Source organism: Bos indicus x Bos taurus, chromosome 3 (genome assembly GCF_003369695.1).
Source record: "Bos indicus x Bos taurus breed Angus x Brahman F1 hybrid chromosome 3, Bos_hybrid_MaternalHap_v2.0, whole genome shotgun sequence".
Lineage (NCBI taxonomy): Eukaryota > Metazoa > Chordata > Mammalia > Artiodactyla > Bovidae > Bos > Bos indicus x Bos taurus.
The window spans coordinates 15505310-15528678 of record NC_040078.1 but is presented as its reverse complement, the minus strand read 5'-3'; the positions used below and the strand labels follow the sequence as shown (position 1 = coordinate 15528678).

The 23369-nt window shown below is 54.3% G+C and overlaps 1 protein-coding gene across 2 annotated transcripts; it reads left to right on the top strand.

Moving 5' to 3' along the window:
* The first annotated feature begins 4843 nt into the window (after nt 1-4843).
* On the top strand, nt 4844-13618 carry EFNA3 (ephrin A3). 2 transcript variants are annotated; one of them, XM_027531386.1, is made up of 5 exons: nt 4844-5045; nt 11158-11471; nt 11934-11999; nt 12187-12264; nt 12479-13618. In XM_027531386.1, exons 1-5 carry the CDS (start codon nt 4918-4920, stop codon nt 12607-12609), a joined length of 717 nt encoding a protein of 238 aa, XP_027387187.1. In that variant the 5' UTR covers nt 4844-4917; the 3' UTR covers nt 12610-13618. The 2 variants fall into 2 exon arrangements, with proteins under 2 accessions (XP_027387187.1, XP_027387197.1); XM_027531396.1 differs by lacking the exon at nt 12187-12264.
* Nucleotides 13619-23369: the final 9751 nt, after the last annotated feature.

The window sequence follows — 23369 nt, the reverse complement described above, 5'->3', positions numbered from 1 at the left end:
GTAGAGACGATCAGTCCAAGCTCCCTCACTAAGATGGGGAGACACATGGGGCCACTTCCCACTGAGAGGAGCGGCACCTTTGTTTTTGCACAAAGGTACCACTTGCCAAGAGATGCACCCTAAGGACTGGGTCTGCAGAGAGGGGTGGTTTTGCTAATTCACACAAAAACCCAAATCAGCCAGCAGCTGATTTAGAGGCCTAGATAGAGAGGGCACCAGATCCCATGGTCAGAGGCCTAGGCTCTTTAAAGAGTGTCTCAGAACTTAAAAGCCAGAGGTTTAGACCCCATAGAGAGAGCTGCTTAAATCCAGAAGAGAGGGCTCCAAATTCTAGAGAAGAGAGCTCAGTTATTATTGGGGGGCTGGGAGGGAGTGTGCTAGATTCTAAAGAGGAGTATCTGAGCCCTACAGAAAAGAGCCCAAATCCTTAAGTGGGACCCAGATTCTATAAACAGGGCTTCTAAAATGGAATTTAAAGTCCTAGGCCAAACCAGCAAGCTCCCACTCCCTATGAATACGGGCAGCCTCTCTGCCAACTGTGGGACCTACAGAGAGAGGCTTCTTCTGCAGAATAGGAATGTGGGTAGGCGGGGAGGAGGCTGCGATGCGTGGCACCTGGAGTAGGCAGGTTAGCATCATTTGGGTGAAACAAATCTCCCTCGGGCTGAGGTGTCTGAGGGGAGAGAGAGCTGTTTGCAATGTCCCCCATTCCCACCTCAAGGGGCCTAATTTATTTTCTGGCTCCTGAGAAGGGAGAGGAGATCTCCTGGGGGTGGAGAAGAGCCCAGGGAGGACACAGACTGCTCTCTCCTGACAGCAGCTAGGCACAGGGCTTTTTCTGGATGGTACTGCCCCTCCCCCAAAACCCAGCATCTGAGGCCAAATTGTGGTCAGGACCCTTGTCCTGCCAACAATAAGCAGATAAAGGGTGCTTGTATGTCCTCTGTCCTACAGTAAGAAGAAAAGCACATCATTCCTCAACCCTGGGCTCAGGTGGTTGGACTGGGTTCTGAGAGTCTGGGCTGAGACCTGGTCCTCCTGATCACTCTTAATCTGAGCCTCCCCAACAAAAGGAGATGAGGGGTAGACAATCCCTAGGTCTGGATTTGAGACCCTTTCCCTCAATCTCTGGGGTTTCCCAGGTGGCGCAGATGGTAAAGAATCTACCTACAATGTGGGAGACCAGGGTTCGATCCCTGGGTCAGGAAGATTCCCTGGAGAGGGATGGCCACCCACTCTGGTATTCTTGTCTGGAGAATCACATGGACAGAGGAGCCTGGCGGGGGTCGCAGAGAGTCGGACACAACTAAGCGACTAACACTTTCTAGATTCTAGATTTTTCTTTCCCTGAATTTCTAATTCATAGGACGAGAGAGAAGAGGAGAGTGCAGAATTGTGTGTATGTCAGAGGGTGTGCATGGGCTTGTGGGTGTCACGATGTGTGTGTCTAGGTGTGTGCTCCAATGTCTCTGTGTCCTGAATCTCTGTGTTTCTACCGATCTTTAGGTACCTAGTGGTACCTATACTTGTATGTCTCTGAAGGGTCATCTGTGTGTCTATATGGCTGTGTCAAATGCCTGTATTTCAATGTTCTCTGCTTCTGAGTGTCTGTGCCTCTTCTGAATGTGTGGATGTAATGTCTGTGCTTGGGTGTCCCTGTGAGGATAATGACTGTGATGAGAACTGGAGTACAGGGTGCTCTGCCTGTACACCCTCTCCTCAACGTCTGTGAGAGTAGGAGTGAGACTGCCTAGGGACGCCACTGGCTGTGTTGGGAGGGGTCTCTGGTTGAGAGTGAGTGAAGCATCCTTTGTCAGTGTCCCAGGACCGGATGCCATGATCTTCGTTTTCTGAATGTTGAGCTTTAAGCCAACTTTTTCACTCTCCACTTTCACTTTCATCAAGAGGCTTTTGAGTTCCTCTTCACTTTCTGCCATAAGGGTGGTGTCATCTGCATATCTGAGGTTACTGATATTTCTCCTGGCAATCTTGATTCCAGCTTGTGCTTCTTCCAGTCCAGCGTTTCTCATGATGTACTCTGCATATAAGTTAAATAAATGGGGTGACAATATACAGCCTTGACGAACTCCTTTTCCTATTTTAAACCAGTCTGTTGTTCCATGTCCAGTTCTAACTGTTGCTTCCTGATCTGCATACAAATTTCTCAAGAGGCAGGTCAGGTGGTCTGGTATTCCCATCTCTTTCAGAATTTTCCACAGTTAATTGTGATCCACACAATCAAAGGCTTTGGCATAGTCAATAAACCAGAAATAGATGTTTTTCTGGAACTCTCTTGCTTTTTCCATGATCCAGCAGATGTTGGCAATTTGATCTCTGGTTCTTCTGCCTTTTCTAAAACCAGCTTGAACATCAGGAAGTTCATGGTTCATGTATTGCTGAAGCCTGGCTTGGAGAGTTTTGAGCATTACTTTACTAGCGTGTGAGATGAGTGCAATTGTGTGGTAGTTTGAGCATTCTTTGGCATTGCCTTTCTTTGGGATGGAATGAAAACTGACCTTTTCCGGTCCTGTGGCCACTGCTGAGTTTTCGAAATTTGCTGGCATATTGGACCTAACAGAAGCAGAAGATATTAAGAAGAGATGGCAAGAATACACAGAACTGTACAAAAAAGATCTTCATGACCCAGATAATCACAATGGTGTGATCACTGACCTAGAGCCAGACATCCTGGAATGTGAAGTCAAGTGGGCCTTAGAAAGCGTCACTATGAACAAAGCTAGTGGAGGTGATGGAATTCCAGTTGAGCTCTTTCAAATCCTGAAAGATGATGCTGTGAAAGTGCTGCACTCAATATGCCAGCAAATTTGGAAAACTCAGCAGTGGCCACAGGACTGGAAAAGGTCAGTTTTCATTCCAATCCCAAAGAAAGGCAATGCCAAAGAATGCTCAAACTACCGCACAATTGCACTCATCTCACATGCTAGTAAAGTAATGCTCAAAATTCTCCAAGCCAGGCTTCAGCAATATGTGAACCATGAACTTCCTGATGTTCAAGCTGGTTTTAGAAAAGGCAGAGGAACCAGAGATCAAATTGCCAACATCCGCTGAATCATGGAAAAAGCAAGAGAGTTCCAGAAAAACATCTACTTCTGCTTTATTGACTATGCCAAAGCGTTTGTGTGGATCACAATCAACTGTGGAAAATTCTGAAAGAGATGGGAATACCAGACCACCTGACCTGCCTCTTGAGAAATTTGTATGCAGGTCAGGAAGCAACAGTTAGAACTGGACATGGAACAACAGACTGGTTCCAAATACGAAAAGGAGGCTGTATATTGTCACCCTGTTTATTTAACTTATATGCAGAGTACATCATGAGAAACTCTGGGCTGGAAGAAACACAAGCTGGAATCAAGATTGCCGGGAGAAATATCAATAACCTCAGATATGCAGATGACACCACCCTTATGGCAGAAAGTGAAGAGGAACTAAAAAGCCTCTTCATGAAAGTGAAAGTGGAGAGTGAAAAAGTTGGCTTAAAGCTCAACATTCAGAAAACGAAGATCATGGCATCCAATCCAACCACTTCGTGGGAAATAGATGGGGAAACAGTGGAAACAGTGTCAGACTTTATTTTTGGGGGCTCCAAAACCACTGCAGATGGTGACTGCAGCCATGAAATTAAAAGACGCTTACTCCTTGGAAGGAAAGTTATGACAACCTAGATAGCATATTCAAAAGCAGAGACATTACTTTGCCAATAAAGATTCGTCTAGTCAAGGCTATGGTTTTTCCTGTGGTCATGTATGGATGTGAGAGTTGGACTGTGAAGAAGGCTGAGTGCGGAAGAAGTGATGATTTTGAACTGTGGTGTTGGAGAAGACTCTTGAGAGTCCCTTGGACTGCAAGGAGATCCAACCAGTCCATTCTGAAGGAGACCAGCCCTGGGATTTCTTTGGAAGGAATGATGCTAAAGCTGAAACTCCAGTACTTTGGCCACCTCATGCGAAGAGTTGACTCATTGGAAAAGACTCTGATGCTGGGAGGGATTGGGGGCAGGAGGAGAAGGGGACGACAGAGGATGAGATGGCTGGATGGCATCACTGACTCGATGGACGTGAGTCTGGGTGAACTCCGGGAGTTGGTGATGGACAGGGAGGCCTGGCATGCTGTGATTCATGGGGTCGCAAAGAGTCGGACACGACTGAGCACACGACTGAGCGACTGAACTGAACTGAACTGACTCTCCTCAGTCCCTCCTCTGCCTTGGGCCCTGGACTGCTGAAGGCCCTCCCAGCACCCAGCCTTGACACTCTCCGGCCGAACTCCTCTACACTACCGCCAAGAAAAACAAGCCTCCTGCCCAGCTGGGGGGTTCAGAGCAACATCAGTAAGGTCCTTGGTGGCAGCTAATGGCTTCTCAGCCACCCTCTAGACCCCATCTGGCTCCTCACGCACATGGGAAGAGGGATGTGAAGGGAGTAGAGGACCTGACTGTTCAGAAAGGAGGGAGGTCTAGTTTTACTTATTAAAGGATCTTGGACCCCAAGCTTCTTCTCAAGTCTCCCATCCCAGAAATGAATGTTGACAAGAGATTGAGATCCCTGTCTTGGCCTCCCTAGCCTTCTTATCCAGACTGGGGAGCAAAAGATACGGGACCGGCGGTAGCAAATTAAACCTACGAGGGAGAGGCGAGGAGCGCTCGGGTTGTTCCCGAGGGGGCAGCACGGTTCTCACCTCCCACGCGCCGCGCGCGCTCCGGGCCCGAGCGGGGCGGGGCCTGACGGGAGCGCGCCAGGGGCGGGGCCTTGGGGGCGCGCCCGGGAGGGCGGAGGGAAGGGCTGGGGGCGTGGCCTAAGGCTCGGGGGCTGGCGGCGGCGGCAGGAGGGAGCTGGGAAGCGAGAAGCCGGGAGCGCGGGGCTCAGTCGGGGGGCGGCGGCGGCGGCGGCTCCGGGGATGGCGGCGGCTCCGCTGCTGCTGCTGCTGCTGCTCGTGCCCGTGCCGCTGCTGCCGCTGCTGGCCCAGGGGCCCGGGGGGGCGCTGGGAAACCGGCATGCGGTGTACTGGAACAGCTCCAACCAGCAGTGAGTCGGGGGCCCAGGGAGCCCATGCGTCTCGCGTCAGTGAGAGGGGGAGGCCTGGGAAGTCCTGGGGGAACCTGGGGTGGCAGTCCTGGGAAACCACAGTTGGGGGCTATAAGGCGAGGGAGAGGGGGACACACTCTGTGGGCGTCTATGAAACTCAGCGGGTGTCTGAAAGAGGCTGTTAAGGTAGAGTAACCAGGGCTTGGGCCGAGCGGAGGAGGCTGCTTGGGAACACCCCACCCCACCTTGGCTTCTCTCCACACCCGCCTCTGGAATAGCTTACCCCCCACTCGACAGTTCCCCCATCTTCATCTCCTTCGGCCGGCCTGGGGTTTGGGAGCACCAGCATGCTGGGGATAGGCCGCCGCACTTGGGGAGCCCAGGGATGACCTGTTTTCAGTGGCGAGCGTTTCTAGGGGTTCTGGGCATGACTCCTGCTTTAACAAGTGAGGTCCAAAGCTGAGGCAAGGAGTCCGGACGAGCACCTCCTCAGAAGGAAGGTGAATGGATTGCCCTGGTTGTATAGATAAGCGGGGCTGGAATGAGCTGGGGCTGGGTCGCCAAGTTGCGGGGTTCTGGAGGTGCCGCTTGGATAGGATAGGAACGTGGGGTACCGGCGAAAGGGAGAAAGGCAAGGAGATGTCGGCGTGTCACACACACACCCGGGCTGGGGACAGCGTGTGGCTCCAAGTGTGAGCGGGCGTGCGCGGCTGTCAGTGTGCGTGTGTGTCTGAGTGTGTGATTTGTGTGTCTGCGTCGGCGATCGTCTGGGGGTGGGAGCGGGCGACGGGTCGAGGAGGGGGCTGCGGTCGCTGTCCGCGTGGCCGGCCGCGTCTGGGCTAGGGTAGCTGTCGGCGCCGCTGCGGTCTGGGCGGGTGTCAGGGCGGCCGTATGGTTTCCCGGGGTGTGTGGAGCGGCGGCTGGGTGCCGGCTGCGGGGCCAGTTTCTCATTCTGCTCAGTCCTTGCTGCCCTTGTCTTCTCCTCCCCGCCGAGCCGCTGTGTGTATCACCCCTGCCGCCTCCGTGTGTGTCTGTGTGTTGGGGGGATCCCTGGGGACACGGGGGTCACTGTCACACCTGCCCAGGCGGCGGCGGCGCACTGTCTCTGGCTCCCCATCCCAGGGGGCGACTCGGGAGCAAATGGCGAGGCCCCTCGAGAGGGGACCAGAGGGCCGGGCGGCCGCGACCCCCAACCTCCCGGGGGAGGGGCTGCCGCTCGCGGCTCCTGCTCTTTGTTGTTTGGGGCTCTGCGCCTCCCCCTCTCTCCCTCCTCGCGCCCGGAGTGTCAGACTGGGGGTGGGGATGAGGCAACGACGCCCCCCTCTCGCTTCCCATGGAAACCTCGGGGGTGGGGATACGGCCCCTCCCCCCCCAGCGGGACTCGGAGAACTCCGGGGGCCGCTAGGAGCTGACTCCCCTTCTCTATCTAGCTCGTTCCCTCCCCCAGACTCACACGTCCGCCCCCCGCCCCGCTAGAGTCTGGCAGGGAGTGGAGAGCACGCAGGTGAGGGTCTCCGGGTTCCCCACCACGGTCAGGGCACCCTCACGTTCTTAGGATAAGCCGGAGCCAGGGGATGCGGGAATGGCGGGGATAGGGCTGAAGGGGGGATGTTGTTGATCAGGTTCCCCTCCCCGCATACACCTGGGCGCAGGTGAAAGCCCTGGGAGGGGGTGGGGGAGCCCAGGTTCCGAGAGCCTCCTTTCTGTCTTCCCTGCTCCTCCGCAGGTCTGGACCAGTAGAGATGGGAGGGGGCGCGTACCGGGCCGGGAGGCCGCCGCCGCCCCCGCCTCGCTTCCTCCGCCTTTGTTGCCGCTGCGCCCGGGCTCCCCGGCTCCCTCACTGCGGCAGCCGCGGCCCCATAAATCGTGAGAGCGACGTGCTCCGGAGCCGGGAGTGGAGAGGGCCAGGGAGCTGGGGGCGGGGCCGGGCCGAGCCACAGGCTCCCGTGTCCCCTCCCCCCGGTCACGTGAGCTGGGCTCCTGGCTCCCACCCCGCCATCACGTGCCAAGGGTCTCTGCCCCCTGGGGTCACGTGAAGAGGGTCTTGCGACCCCGCCTCCTGGGGGTCACGTGGGAGGGTACTGGTGGGACACGTGCGGTGGCCTCTTTGACAGACCTGGGGGCAGTACCCTGCACAGCGACCGTGATCTTGCCCCTATCCCGCACTCAGTCCCTCCGTTTGGTCCTCTGGAATAGAGGAAACCTGTTCCCAGTCTGGCCCAGAAACCGAGCATGGGGGAACCTTACTGGAAGAAAGCATGAGAGTGTGAGGTCGAGGGGTCCCATGAGCCCGGAACTGAATGGCGGGGGGCGGGACCGGCCAGTGGCCAAATGGAAGCGCCCAGGTCTGTGCTTCATTTCTTTGCAGAACTGTCCAAGGGTGCTGGCATTCGCCCCAATCTCAAAAAGCGTCAGAATATCTTTCTCTAGCTGTCTCCCTACCTGTCTCTTTATCTCTTAAATGTTTCTGTTGCTTATCTTTCATTCATACATTCATTCAACAAATATTTATTGAGGCTCTACTACGTCCCTGTTTGGTCTTCCTCTCTCTTTTCTTCCTGTCACCGAGTCTCTGCCCTGAACCGGTTCCCTGTCCCTGATACTCTCTCCTTTGCGTCCCTGTCTCCGTCTTTGCTGTCTGTGGGCCTCTCTGGAGCGGCCTCTATGGCTCTCCCTTTCTCCAAGCCTCTCTCCCGTCTCATTCTAACATCTCTTTCTCGGTTTCTGGATTCCTCTCTTTCTCACTGCCTCACTCCCTTTCACCTCTCGGTGAATCCAGTCTCCTGTTCATCCCCCCTCTCGGTGTGCGTCTCCCTCTCACTCCATTTCTGTGTGTCTCGCTTTCGGCGGGTCTCTCGCGCTTCTCCGCCGCTGCAGATCAATAAACCTTCGCCGCCGCCGCCGCCGCTGTCGCAGGGAGGAGGGGCGGGGATGTGGGGCGCGCTGATTTTCTCCCACCCGACGCCGGCCGGAGAAGCCCGGAGCCGAATCCCGAGCTGGCGAGACCCAGTCCGGTGGGGCGCGGAGGCACAGGGCGCCGGAGGGGTGCGGGGGTGTCAGCGTGCACGCGCCGCCCCGCGAGCGTTCTCGCCAACCACCCATCCCAGCCCGGGCGCGCGGACCCCACGCCGCGCACACGTGGTCCGGCTTCGCCTGCTGGGGTGAGTGGCGCGCAGCCTCGGGGGCGCGCGCTAGAGGGAAGGAGAACAGGGGTCCGGTGTCTTTTTCCCTCCTCCACTTCCGTAGCTCTGCATCTTGGCGTTTAGAGGTGGGGGGCAGGGATTTAACAAGTTCAGGATCTCTTGGGATCCTTTCCTTACTCCCTGGTCTTGTTAGACACCCTGTTTACCAGCCCCTAATTGCCCCGGGGGGAGAGGTTTGCTCCTTCCCGGTTCCCCCGCCGCCCAGCCCACGAGGCTCGGGCAGACAGGGCATTGAAGGAGTGAAAGAGAGGGGTCGGAATGTGCACCGGGGGCGGCGAAAGCCGGGGTGAGGGGGCACCCCTCCAGGTGAGGTGTGTTGACCCTCGCCTTTCTGCGAGGGAAGTGGGAGGCTAGTAGGAGATGAAGTGAGGAAGAGTAGAGAACTGTTTGAAGGGGCAGGCACGTCCCAGTCCCCAGAGCCCAGCCTGCCTTCCTCTCCCGCGGGGGCGGGGTGGGGCGGGGTGTGGCTCGAGGTTAGAGAGGCGCGGCCCTAAAGGAGGGGTTAGCTGTGAAGCTAAGCCGGGGCCTAGCGGCACCTCCCTCTTTACTGCCAAAACTGGGAGGATGACAGATTCAATTAAAGCGCCCAAGCCAAGCAGACACCTCAGATCTCCCAGGAGTTGTGGCTGGGTTTTCCTGGCAGCCAGCCTTTTGCCCCCTGTCCACCACCTACCAACTGGGCAGTCATTCCCCCAGCAGTTCTTTCTCCCACATGCCCAGCAGGGAGGGTAGGGGCGTTTCAGGGGCGATTCATGCCACTCAGCCCAGAGTGTGTTGCAGGGAAACTACGCAGTGCCCTAGTGAGGCACTGCTTCAGGGCTGGAAACCCAGTGAGGCTCAAGGACAGAGGCCTCGAGTGCTGTGCAGCTGCTCCAGGTCTGGCACTGGGGGCCCCCTCCTCAAAGCCTGTGGGCGAGGAACAGTAGACTTTGAGCTTGTGGATAGAGAGGTAAAGCTGGGGTGGCAGCTGGGAGCTAGGCCTGGTCTAACCCGTTTTCCTGCTCCCAGTGCCCCAGGCCGAGACTCCTGCCCACCTGGGTGCCAGGGCCAGGGAGGAGCCAGAGTGACCCATCACTCCCATGGGAACCGAGTAGGGCTGGTGGCATTCTTGATGACTCAAGGAGGCTGAGCCCATTCTTACTGGAGTGCCTAAACACCAGCTCTTACCTGTCTTCCTTACTGCTAGGCTTGAAAGGGAGTGTTTGGGGAGGGGGTGGCACAGGCAAGGCCAAGGATGTAAGGTGAGGTGAGGAGGGACCCTCAAGGCCCCACCCCATCCAAAGGCCTCCAAGCTCACTTCACTAATGGATCTAATTACTGTTTGTGGAACTGGGAGGTGCCTGGTGACAAGGGGAGCGAGTCCTTCCCCTCAGGGAGTTCCCAAGAACCAGAGACCCCAGTGGTTTGACATTTTGCCAAGTATCCCATGCCTTCCTGTGTCCACTATACGCCCTTCTCACTGCCAAGATGTGTGCATTCCTACGAAAAGAAAATTAGGGGAAACTCCTGCCTACTTCTCTGAGTTTCTTTCTCCATTCAGATGTTTCTCCCATCCCCACACCACTCAATACCACCATCGAGAGAGCATTAAGACCAACACTTTGATGATAACTAGCAAGGCAGGTGGGGATTACAAGGGACCCAGCATCTGCTTCTCTGCCCATAGAAGGATCAGGGAAGTAAGAGGCACAGCCATCTTGTCTGGGCACTATGCCCACTACTTTGTTCAGCATCATTAAGGGGGAGTTAGTGTCAGGTTGAGGAGAGAGGGGTATAGAGATACCAGTTTTGGCATGACACCACATGGAGCCTTTGTGTTGAGTCCCTTAGCTCCCTAATCTGTTGTGTCACATTGGCATATGTGTTAGTCGCTCAGTCGTGTTGGACTTTTTGCAACCTATAGACTGTAGCCTACCAGGCTCCTCTGTTCATGGAATTCTCCAGGCAAGAATACTGAACTGGGTAGCCAGTCCCTTCTCCAGGGGATCTTCCCAACCCAGGGATCAAACCTGGCTCTCCTACACTGTAGGCAGATTTTTTTACCATCTGAGCCACCAGGGAAGTCCTGGTGTGTCACATTATTGGAGACCTAATTGTCCATACCCTCAGGGTGGAGGTCAGTGAGACTCAAGGTACAGAGACCAGTCATACTGTAGAGAGAGCATGTGCCAGTGTGTGTGTCTGTATAGGAAGGGCAGAGAAAGAGCTGAAGATTGCTGGGTCAACCAATACTGGCATGCCAGTCCGGCACACATATCACCTAGTTTTTCTATGTGTACGCTGCCTGTGAGTGGGCGGTGGACATATTTGTGTGTGTGCCACAGAACTTGTGCATGTATATGCATGAAGCCTGCATACATATGTCTGTGAGGGCAGGTCTTGTCGGACTCGCCATGGGGGTGGACTGGCAGCATCAGGAAAGCATGCTGGGAGAGGCGATGGAGGGTGCACATCCCTCCAAGGGATCCCTCCCACTTTCGCACTTCCATTCCTTCTATCCCTCCTCCCCACTAGTGAATTATGGGGAATGGACGGAGGAAATCCGGGCCTGGGTCTGGGAGTCACAGGGACCTGCGCCGTTTCTGTGGTAACCAAAGCATACGTTCCCTACTTCCCTCCACCCTTCTCCCCCGCCTCCTTTCCTTTGGAGGCCGGCCGGGCTTCCCTGCGTCTCTGCTACCCTCTGGTGGCTACCAGGAGAAGGGCAGAACCAGGAGTGGGCCTGGAAAGATAGTGCGGGGATTGGAGGCACTAGGGCCCTGGGGATAGAGAAAGGGACTGAGAGGAGAGGAAGCTCAGAAGGAAAGCCTGGAGACTCTAAGGACCCTAGGGAAGGTCTGCGGAGAGGTGAGGTGGAAAGCGGGTTGGCTTTGGGTTTCTTCTCTCTGACCCGCTTCCTTCCCCCACAGCCTGCGGCGAGAGGGCTACACGGTGCAGGTGAACGTGAACGATTATCTGGATATTTACTGCCCGCACTACAACAGCTCAGGGGTGGGCCCCGGGGCGGGGCCAGGGCCCGGAGGCGGGGCGGAGCAGTACGTGCTGTATATGGTGAGCCGGGACGGCTACCGCACCTGCAACGCCAGCCAAGGCTCCAAGCGCTGGGAGTGCAACCGACCGCACGCCCCCCACAGCCCCATCAAGTTCTCGGAGAAGTTCCAGCGCTACAGCGCCTTCTCTCTGGGCTACGAGTTCCACGCCGGCCACGAGTACTACTACATCTGTAAGTGACGGCCTGGAGGCGGGCCGGGGCGGGGCCTAAGTGCCAGGGGGTGGAGTCCCGAGGGGCCGGGGCCCGGCCAGCGCTGCTGGCACTAGGTCTCTGTCGCTCCAAGTGATACCCCGGGATGAGGCGTGGGAGCTGGGGCCCTCAGGGTTCCAGCTCAGGGTCGTGAGGCTAAGAAAAGAGGTCTAGTGGCATTCCCAAAGGTCACAGAGTCACTGTTTCTGTGAGGGGCATTTCGGAGGCGGGACCTCAGGGTTCAGTTTATCGAGGGATAGGACCCCAGGAGCTTCTAGGGCTAACGGCAGAGCCACCACGACCAATGCCCAAAGGGTGGAGGAGGTACTGAAGGACACTGCGCAAGAGGGGCAGTCTGGAGGGAGTGAGGAGAGTTTCTGATCGAGGAGGGCACGGGGTAGAACATCTGGAGAAAAAGGGACTCAGGCCCAGTCTCCTCCCCAGCCACGCCCACCCACAACCTGCACTGGAAGTGTCTGAGGATGAAGGTGTTCGTCTGCTGCGCCTCCAGTGAGTATAATCGGCTCCCAGCCGCGACCCCAATCCTTGGCTCCCCTGCTTTGGGGCTCCCCTGGCTTCCTGGGGGTGGAGGTGGAGGGCACAGGCGAGGGGGACTCGCGCCCCAGCTGTAGCAGGGGGAGGGGATCCTGGCCCTGACTCTCCCCTCCTCTCTCCCCACCCGCACCCCACCCCACAGCATCGCACTCCGGGGAGAAGCCGGTCCCCACTCTCCCCCAGTTCACCATGGGCCCCCATGTGAAGATCAACGTGCTGGGTGAGTCTGCGCAGCGCCCTCTGGTGGCCACTGCTGGAACCGCAGCCCCCTCCCCGGTGCCTGCTCCTCTTGCATGTCTTTCCCCCGGGGGCACCGATCCTTACCACCCCTGTGGTGCTCACGTCCCCCGCTCCACTGCTGCTACCGCTGCCGCGTGTTCCCGCCCCAGCGCGCAGCCCGGCTCTCACCAGTCTGTCTCTTCATCTATCCACAGAAGACTTTGAGGGAGAGAACCCCCAGGTGCCCAAGCTTGAGAAGAGCATCAGCGGTACCAGCCCCAAGCGGGAACATCTGCCCCTGGCGGTGGGCATCGCCTTCTTCCTGATGACACTCTTGGCCTCCTAGCTCTGCCCCCTCCCTTGGAGGGGAGAGATGGGGCGGGGCTGGGACAGAGCAGGGAGCCTTTGGCCTCTCCAGGGAAGCCTAGCCGTGGGGCCTAGACCCCTCCTCTGACGGCTGGAAGTGGGGTCTGCAGCATACATCTGTGCTCACCCCTCCTGTCCCCTCTCCACCAAGTAGGGCACTGTAGTGGACCAGGTACAGGGACAGCCACGGGTCCCAAGTGGCCTTGTGGCTCTGGTAATGTTTGGTACCAAACCCGGGAGCTGTAAAGGGCGGTGCTCAGGACTCCCTGCCCCCTGGTACCTTTCTGTGACCCCTGGTGCCCTCCCCCTTTGTCCCCCCACCCCCGAGAGACAAATGTGCCCCAGAGAGAGCAAATCGAAGTGTGGGAGACACCCCCAGTCACTCTCTTCCAGGGCCAGAACACAGGGAGGGGACTAGATGGGTGAGGGGGTGGCACCACCTGCTGCCCCTCCCCTGTTTACAGCAATAAGCACGTCCTCCTCCCATTCCCACTCCCAGGATTGTGGTTTGGATTGAATCCAAGTTTACAAGCAGACACCACTGCGGGGGGCCGCCGACAGTGGACAAGGGTGACAAGGGGTGGGCATTGGGGTGCCAGGCAGGCATGTACAGACTCTATATATCTATATATAATGTACAGACGGACAGAGTCCCTCCCCCTCCTTAACCCCCTGACCTTCCTTGACTTCCCCCTCCAGCTTCAGATCCTTTCCCCACCAGGTTAGCCCCCCCAACCCCGGGGGACCCCCTGGCCCCTCTTTTGTCTTCTGTGAAGACAGGACCTATGCAACGCACAGACACTTTTGGAGACCGTGAGACAACAATGCCCCCTCCCCTCCAGCCCTGAGCCGGGGCCCAGCTCCCAGGACCTTGCTCTGCCCATCCTCTGTGGTCCCCACCCATCCTCCTGGGCCTTTTTCAAGTGCTTTGGCTGTGACTTTCATACTCTGCTCTTAGTCTAAAAAAAATAAACTGGAGATAAAAATAACTGAGTGTGTGTGATTTCCAGGGGCCATCACTCTTCTGTACACTGGTTAAATAAACCCCACAGGTCACAAGGCCTGGGGAGGAGACAGGACTCTAGGGCCAAAGGGTCAACTGAATATCTTGCTATGTAGCTCATCTCCCCTAAGGAGACACCTCTGTGTGGAGGAGCAATAAAGGCTTCTGAGCAGGGCCTGGATGACTTTGGGCAACACACTCAACCTCTCTGAGCCGCAAGTATCTCATCAGAAAATCTAGTTATAATACATCTCTCACAGGATTGGTGTAAAGATTAAATGGCAGAGGGAATATAAGGCTCAATGATGATGGTTTTCTCCTTTCCTTCCCATTCTATTCTGTAACCAGAAGTTCTTGACTGGGGTCTATGGATTTCAGGGGGTTGTGAAACTAGATAGGAAAAGATTATATCTTTACTTTTACTCACCTGTAACTGAAATTTACCATTCTCCTATGTACGGGCAATAAGCCACAGTAGTTTTAAGAGTGCCTGTGACTTTGTAACCAACAGAAATCACAGATGTGTTCAGAATGTGTTATAGTTTTTGAAGATATTGCAAAATATCATTTACTCTCATCACTACTTTGAAATAACCGTAGTTGTTAGATCTTGTTTTTAATGTGTTAATAAAGAAGCATATATATTACTATACCAAAAAATGTAGATGTTTTATAACTGTGTTTCAATATAATTGGTTTCCTTTATAATCCTTTGCAATTTTTTTTTCCATTTAAAAAGTTATGGCTGGACTTCCCTGGTGGTCTGGTGGTTAAGAATCCACCTGCCAATGCAGGGGATATGGGTTAGATCTATGGTCCGGGAAGATTCCATGTGCCATGGGGCAACTGAACCCATGTGAGACAACTATTGAGCCCGCACTCTATAGAGTCCATGCTCTGCAAACAAGAGAAGCCACTGCAATGAAAAGCCCACACACGACTAGAGAGGAGTCCTCTCTCATTGCAACTAGAGAAAGCCCGCACACAGCAATGAAGTCCCAGCGCAGCCAAAAATAAAGAAATATTAAACAACAAAAACAAACAGAAAACATTATGGCCAAAAGGCAGAGAGTTTGCTGGTGCTGGGGCAGCACGTAACTACAGCCTCCTGTGTCCATCAGGAGAGTGAGGGGACAGAAGGTGAAAGCTGGGACAGGGCCTTCCCTGGCAGTCCAGGGAATGCATTCCATTGCATAAGAATCTGCATTCCAATACAGGAGGCATGAGTTCAATCCCTGTTCAGGGAAATAGGATCCCACATACTGTATGGTGTGGCCGAATAATAATAATAAAAAAGATGGGACCACGGTGGAAGCAGTCAAAGGTCATAGCCCCTCCCAAGCCAGGTGAGGTCAGGGTTGTTCAGGTGGGCACTTTGGGAGGGCAGTGAAGGGTTGCTGATAGGGGCTAAAGTCTATCCAGGTGGCCCTTGCCCAGCCAAGCTCCCTGGCCTGAGAGTGGGTGTCTTTTTCTTCATTATCTAGCTATGACTCCAGCCCAACCAGGGCACTGTGTGGGCAGGCTGGTCCTGGGTGAGTGCCCCTCCTGTGTGTCCTGTGGCTCTTACCAGCTACATTGTGACTCTCTGGGCAGCAGGGACTGTGTCTTCTCCCCCTCTGTACTCCTGCAACACAGGAAATGGAATTTCCACTGGACCCTGGAGAGTGGGTAGATTTTGCACCAGCAGAGCTGCGGGAATGGGGGTGCGGGGGCAGGTGGGGAAAGGACCAGGGAAGGTCAGCGCAGTAGTCTGAGGCTCCCAATGTGAAGACAAGACTTGAAAAGTTAAGGCTCATCGATCCAGTTGTTCATGGATTCAATAGACATTTATTGGTACCTGCTGAGTGCTAGGCCCTATCCTGGGGACTGAGGATACAAAGAAAACACAGTTTTTAGCCTCAGGATCATAATTCATCATGGGTTATATGTGTGTGATGATAGGTGAAGAGGAATTAGTAACACACACACATATGAACATACAATCAGGTGTTACACTGGTAGATGCCAGGAGGCTACAGGAACCCGGAGGAAAAACCACACCCTACCCCGCGGACACAGGAGGAGGAGATACACAGAGCTGGGGCCCTACTGGGACCTTGAAGGCTGAGGAGAATGGGTTTGTCCCATAAAGGAGCCGCAGCTGTGGGCCCCAGGCTGCAGGCTCCCTCCAATCCCAGGGCCACATGGGGCAGGAGCTGGCCAGCTTGGGATGGGGAGGGCCTAGTGGGTTTAAAAAAATTCGAGAATAGGGGACTTGCCTGGTGGTCCAGTGGTTAGCGTGTTCCCAATGCAGGGGGCCCAGGTTCGATCCCTGGTTGAAGTACTAAATCCTGCATGCCAAAACTCAAGATCCCACGTGCTGCAACTAAGACCCGGAGCAGTCAAGTAAATAAATAAAAATTAAATAAAAAAAAAAAAAGTCTAAGAATGGGAAGGCTGTAAAAAGGCCAGTCAGTGGAGCAGGAGCTAGACCAAGCCAGCTTTCATTCACTCAGTACCTACTATGGGCCCAACTCCCTGCCCATTGCTTCACACGCATTGCGGGCACCACGCCTTTGGAAGTCTTGCTCAACCAATAGCACTGATGAGAAAACTTGAGGGTCTAAGAGGCCATGTCCCTCAAGGTTGGCATTCAAAGTGGATCTGCCTGTCACTGTGCTCTGAATACTGGACCCTGAACCACCACCCGGAGCCCTTCCCCACAAATCCTGATTGCCTCCTGCCACCTCATCCACCAAAGTCACTCAGAGTTCTTGGGGAAAGACATCAAAGGACCTCAGACCCGGACTGGAGGAGCCAATCAAAAGCCCACATTTTACATACATTAAAACTAAGGCTCTAAGAGAGCAAGTGAGTTGCCCACAGTCACTTCGATATCCATGGCAGACCCAGGACTGAAACTCAGGTGTCCTGAGCCCCCATTTTTCCTACCAGATTGTGATGCCCCAGAAGAGAAGATCTGCGTCTTCCCAGGAATTGCAGCCTGGTCTTTGAAACCTCTTAAATCCCCACAGGCAGGGATTAAGGAGGAAGCACCACACACATCAATATCTCTTCATTTTCCCCCAGGCTGGGGCTTCAGGAAGCTCTGGGATGCTGCTGGGATACCCTTCAGGCAAGGCTTTAGTTTCCAGAGCATGTAAAAGGGAGTAGGGTGAGGACTCAGCACTTAGATACACAGATCCCATGACCCTGAGCCTGCGGGGCTCAGGGCCTCTGCCTTGGGGCCTAAAAGTCTGCATAGCCCAGCACTTCCTGGCCCAGGCCGAGGTGAGATGAAGCCTGTGGTGGGCCAGCCTGAAAGCAAAGGCTGGAGGTGAGAGTGAGGGCAGGGGTGGCAGGCAGGCAGGAAAGGGGCCTACGATCCAGACTCAATACCTGCTGATGGAGAAGATAAAGCAGGAAAGGGGTGCGCAGAACCACATGCACAGCTGGGCTACAGGACTGAGCAGGATACTGGGGGGAAGGGGAAGGATGCAGCAGGGCGTGGGGAAGCCAGGCTAAGACACTTCCTTCCTGCTGCCAACCCCCAGCACCTGGGATGCCCCTAAATTCTACTCATGGCTACCAGACAGTGCCCCCGGGACCTGACATACTGCTGGTGTCCTGGCCACATCCCCGAAGAACATGGCCCTAAGGCCAGGGAAGTTCAATTTAGTGAGCGGTGCTGGCTTTAGACTGGCAAAGCCAGCTCCAGATGGCAGGGCATCACCCCACCCCCACCCCCTGCCCCGGTAGGGTCCTCTCACCCTTGATGTCTAGTTCTGGTCACCTCCACACAGGCCTCAAGAGGGGTCGTATCAACACACGCTGGGATTCCCAGAAGGTCCTCAAAGGGGCATCCCAGGACATGGACAGACAGAAACGCTCACACATCCTTTCCTTCCTACCCTCCCCAGGGTGAGAAACAGCAGCCACAACTAACAACTCTACACAGATTTTGGCTGGAGGAGCGAGGTTAGAGAGCCAGCCACATCCTCCCCTTCTGGATGTGAGGTCAGCAGGGCTATTGGCAATCCAGGCTGGGCTCAAAGCCTTGTCCCCGGGGTTGGGGGCCTGCAAGGGTGGGTATTGGCTCTTGAGGGGGCCTGAGGGCTGCCCTGGGGGGTGCTTTGGGCTCAGCATGTTTTGGAGCCTGGGGCAGGGTGGAGACCTCCCCTCCCATCTTCCATCTCAGAATTTCTCTGACCCTTGACCCCCTTCTCTCCCTCCCTTCAGTTCTAGAAGCTTTGGGGTTGAAAGAGGACTTGGGCCCCGTCCACACCTGTCCAGCTTAGAGCTACTCAGCTCCGAAACCTTCCGTGGTCTCCCTTACCCTCCCTGTTCTGCCCAGTTGGCAAACCCAGGAGCATGGGCTGAGCAGGGGTACACCTGTCATGGGGTAGATGTGGGGGTGACATGGGCTGGGCTGGGGCAGAGGTTGAAATGGAGGGACATGAGCTAGGACCAGGAGATATGACCCGGATGGGGGTCACAGGGGTGGATGAAGGACATGAGCTAGGTAGGGGCGAGGGCTGGCAGGAGGGACAGAGGTGGGAAGTGCTGGGGACCCACAGGCTGGGTAGCTCATCCTGGATGTCCTACTGGCAAGCGTGATGCTGACACAGAGAAACAGCCCAGATGTGCTAGGGCCGAGCCAGCCGGGACACCATGGGTCCAGAGCAGGAAGAGCAGCTGCAGGCAGAGCCAGTGACCTGAGATGTGAGCCGGGAGGCCTGGGCTCCGGTTTCCACAGAGGCTGAAGAGAGGAGGGGCAGATGCAGCCCCTCCTCCGGAAGGCCAGTACAACACTCTTGGCTTTCACCACAGCGTCTGGCCACGGGTAATTAGGGGGCTGTTACCATACTTGGCTACAAAACTGCGGACGGACCGGCCTGGGGACCGGAGAGAGTTCAGTTCAAGTGGCCTTGGAGTCTCCCGACCTGCCCCTGAGAGGCTGCTGTTGGCCAGGGGGGACGCTCTGGCCTTGTGTTCAGGCTCACACACAATTTTGCACACTTCAATTCACACCGAGTCATATAACTTCACAAACTGGCGACCCCACACAGTCAATGAAATTCCCTGCTCCAGGAGGGGGCGGCGGTGGGGGATGACAACCTGCAGGGGCCTCAGAAAGGAAGGCAGGGCCTCTGTTTACACAGCTGAAGTGGAAGGGGCCTCCCTGGGCCGAGGGAACAGCCCAGGCACTGCAAGCCCAGCGGCACCCCCGCCCCGGCCCCCGCCCGTGGGCAGACCCCTGACACACACTCCTTCACCCCTTCCACACACATTCAGGCGTGTGTGCTCAACACACTTCCAAGTCACACTCCCACCTTTCACAGGCACCCAGCACACACAGGAAGGTCACACTGTCTAACACACTCAGCGAACTCAAGCCCACACACGGGTGGAGGGGCTCCCTGGCACTCAGACCGCACGTGCATCCAGGGACACACTTGAGGACCGGGATCCAACTGATGACAGTTGCCAACACAGACCGTTCTGACGTCCCACCTAAACAAACAGTGTTTCCTGCCGGGAAGGGAAGCAGCCCAACCGACTGGACCAAGTCTGGAGTCCGGGGACATCTACGGGAGGGACCAGTGCCACATTCACTCCCTCCGGAACCCACAGGTCGAGTCAACAGCTACACAGGACACAAAAACAAACCCCAGGACCCCCAGGATATGCCCAGACACATTCGCAGACGCAGAGTGAGGGGCTTCTCACCCACTGCCGTATGTACAGACTCGCATCCACGTGGGCGTTAGACACAGATGCCCACCACAGCTCCTCCCAGGGGGCCCTGGGCAACACCCCCATTCCTGCCATAGGCTGCTCAACAGGGAGTCAACAATGAAACGGACCCGCCTCTGCACACCACAGACATCCTTGCGTGCTCACACACACACCAGACCCTGAGCCTGGGGGACCGACAGGGGGATGGACCCACAGAGCCTGCCCCACTCTGTGTGGGGCCATGTCCCCACATCCACCTCTCTGGGCACCAGCAATTTCCACTCTGGGCACAGACGCCCCAGACCAAGCCTGGAGGGTGATCCTGGCACCTCTCTGTGTACTGAGGCCTGCCAGGACCTGGTCTGACCCCTAGGAAGGGCTCACAACCCGCCTTGGGAGCATTCCTCACTCCTTGAGGGCTGAGCACGCCCTGGCCCTGTGCTAAGGTATACTCTTACACCTTGTACAAGGTATACAACCCTTCACTCTGGTTGGTATACAACCCACAGTGAAAGGGCAGTTTGGCTGGGCCTGTAGGCAAGGCCTGTCAGAGAAGGCTTTTGGGGAGGCAAGAGGCTTGAGGGATGGGTGGCAGATTGCCAGCTAGCGTGTGGGAGTTGGCTGGCGGACTAGGAGGGAAGACAGGCCAGGCAGAGGGGGCGGCTACCCAAAGGGCAGAGGCTGTTGTTTACGTTTCATAGCATAAGCAGTCACAAAAACATTCACATTCGCAGTGGAGCACATCCTTTTCACACAGAGCGTCTTTATGCGCGGGCGCGCGCGCGCGCACACACACACACACACACACACACACACACACACACACACACACACACACGCCCCTCTCCAGCACTAGTTTGCGGTCCCTTTGCCTCCCAGGACTACCCTGCGGGCTCTGTTCCCATCGTCTCCGTGTGCATGGTGCCCCCTAGAGGTTTTCCTCGCACATCTGCGCCCGGGCTGAGGGGCCGCCTGCCGTGGGTGTTGGCAGCGACACCCGCAGCGAGTAAGGGCCGGTGGCGGGGCAGCTGGGCGTATCTCAGCAGCCCGTGAGCCTCCGGGGGCTGGGGACAGCGAGGGAGCCAGAAGCGGCCGGTTCGCTTTTAGCCAAAAGCACTTAAGCAGAGGCCTGAGTTAAAAATAGGCTGGATTTACTGCCAGAAGGTGGCAGGAGAGGAAGCTCTTTTCTGACAGTACTTACTCCGTCCTAAACAGCTGGAGGCTCAGTGGGACACCCCCGCCTCCCTTCCCGCCCCTCTGGCGTGAGGAACCCAACCCAAGAGCTCAGTCTGCAGAGCGGGCAGCCAGCGAAGCCCTGTGGGTGCCTGTGACCGTGACTCCATTTTATCTTCTTTACTATTTTATTAAGTTATACTTTAAAACGTTGGGGTTTGTTGTTTTTTTTTTTTTTTTTGGCATGATTCCTCTAGGATTACAGAATACATCTTTAATATATCATAGACTATCTTCGTTAAGTAATATCAGACCATTTATTTATAGTGCACTTTATTTATCATATAAGCACCTCACTTTTGCCTGTTTCCCACCTCCTAGCCTGTGCTATTGTTGTCCGGCACTTTATTTCTTCTACATATCCCATAAATCCCACCCATATTACTATTTTTTTAATCCCTCCACCATCATTTAAAGAGAAATTTAAAGCAAGAAAATAGTCTTTTATATTTACCCGTATATTTATCATTTCTGGAGCTCTTCATTCCTTTGTGTAGACAGAGATTTCCATCTGGTATCATTTTTCTTCTGCTTGAAGGACTTAAAAATTTTTCTTATAGTGCAGATCTGCTGGTGATGAATTCTTTCAGCTTTTGAATGTCTGGATGCATCTTTTTTCCCTCTTCAGTTTAGAAAGACATCTCCCCTGAATTCTCGGTTGACAGCTTTATCTTTTAGAATTTTAAAGACGTTGCTCCATTGTCTCAGGTGTGTGTTGTTTCTGACGAGAAGTCTGCTTCTCTTTTTCCTCTTAATGTGTTTTTTGCTCTAGCTGCTCTTAAGATTTTCTCTTCATCAGTGGTGTTCGGCAGTGATTAGGCAGATTATGCTGTGCTTTCATATTTCTTATGGGTTTGCTGAGATTCTTAGATATATGCATTTATAGTTTTTGTCAAAAGTGCAAAATCTCTTGACCGTTATTTCTTCAAATATTTTTCTGTCACCCCTCTCCCCACTTTTCTGGCTCTTCAAACACGTATATGTGCTACTTGATATTATTCCAGGGCTCTCTGATCACTGCTTCTACAACTACTGCTTCCTTCTCTCCTTCTTCTTTTTCTGTCTTTTTCCTCTCTGTGTTTCATTTTAGCTACTTTCTATTGCTAAGTCTTCAAGTTCACCCAGCTTTTCTCTGTGGTGTCTAATCTGCTTTAAATTCCATCCAGGCCACACTCACCCTTTGTGATGGCCCACACTCTGTCTGTGGAGTGTGCTTCTCTCTGAATCTGAATAAATCCACTTCTTAGCTAAAATATATATATATATATATATCCAGTGTATTTTTCATCCCAGTCCTTGTAATTTTCATTTCCAGAAGTTCAACTGATGTCTAATTTTCTTTTTCATATTTTCCTTATCATGTTTCTGTATTTATTCATCTTCCCAAACACATGGAAAATATTTATTAATAGTTACTTAAAATCCTTTGACTACTAATTCTATCATCTGTGTTATTTCTGGATCTATTTTGGTTGGTTGATTTTTCTCATTTTGGGTCTTATTTCCCCTCTTCTTTGCATGTGTGGTAATTATCAGTTGGATGTCAGACACTGAATTTTATGATGTTTGGTACTGGACTTTTTTGTTTAAATTGCTTTGAATATTTTTGAGCCTCATTCAGGGACACAGCTAGGTTACTTGAAAACAGATTGACCTTTTAAAACTTGATTTTAAGTGCGATTTGTCAAGACCAAAACAGCATTTCATTTAGGGCTAATTTGGCCTGGTCACTGAGGTAATTACTCTTCTGAGAAGTCTACCTGATGCCCATGTATCAGCCAGGAACATAACTGTAACAAGACATTCACTAGTAAGAAATAAACGGAACTCTAAAGGCATATGCTGCTGCTGCTGCTAAGTCGCTTCAGTCGTGTCCAACTCTGTGAGACCCCATAGACAGCAGCCCACCAGGCTCCCCCGTCCCTGGGATTCTCCAGGCAAGAACACTGGAGTGGGTTGCCATTTCCTTCTCCAATGCATGAAAGTGAAGTTGCTCAGTCGTGTCTAACTCGTAGGGACCCCATGGGCTGCAGCCTACCAGGCTCCTCCGTCCATGGGATTTTTCAGGCAAGAGTACTGGAGTGGGGTGCCACTGCCTTGTCCAAAAGGCATACGAGAATAGAAGATAACAGGAACAGCCACTACTTCTAGGGCTGAGAGAAAGTTTCCAAGGATGAGCCCTCCCCCAGCTGCGTCTGAGAAGCTGCATTAACTACAGAAGCCTGTGGAGACAGCACACCAGAATCCAGAAGGAAAAATTCTTCCTCCCACATTGTCTCTCCAGCTCCTCCACTGACATAACTTACATCATGCCCAAGCTTCCCAGGTGGTGCAGTGGTAAAGAACCCACCTGCCAAAACAGGAGACACAGAAGATGTGGGTTTGATCCCTGGGTCCGGAAGATCCTCTGGAGGAGGAAATGGCAACCTACTCCAGTACTTTTGCCTGGAAAATTCCATGGACAGAGGAGCCTGGCGGGCTACAGTCCACAGGGTGGCAAAGAGCTACACACGACTGAGCACAGCACACATGCACAACATCATGCCCAAAGCAAAGATGACCATTACGGACTGTGTAGGAATATCAGGGCTTCCCTGGTGGTCTAATGGTTAAGAATCCACCTGCTAACACAGGGGACACAGGTTCAATCCCTGGTCCAGGAAGATTCCATATGCCATGAGGCAACTAAGCCCACGCACCATAACTACTGAGCCTGTGCTCTATAACCCTTGAGCAGCAACCACTGAAGCCCACACAACTAGAGCTGGTGCTCTGCAACAAAAGAA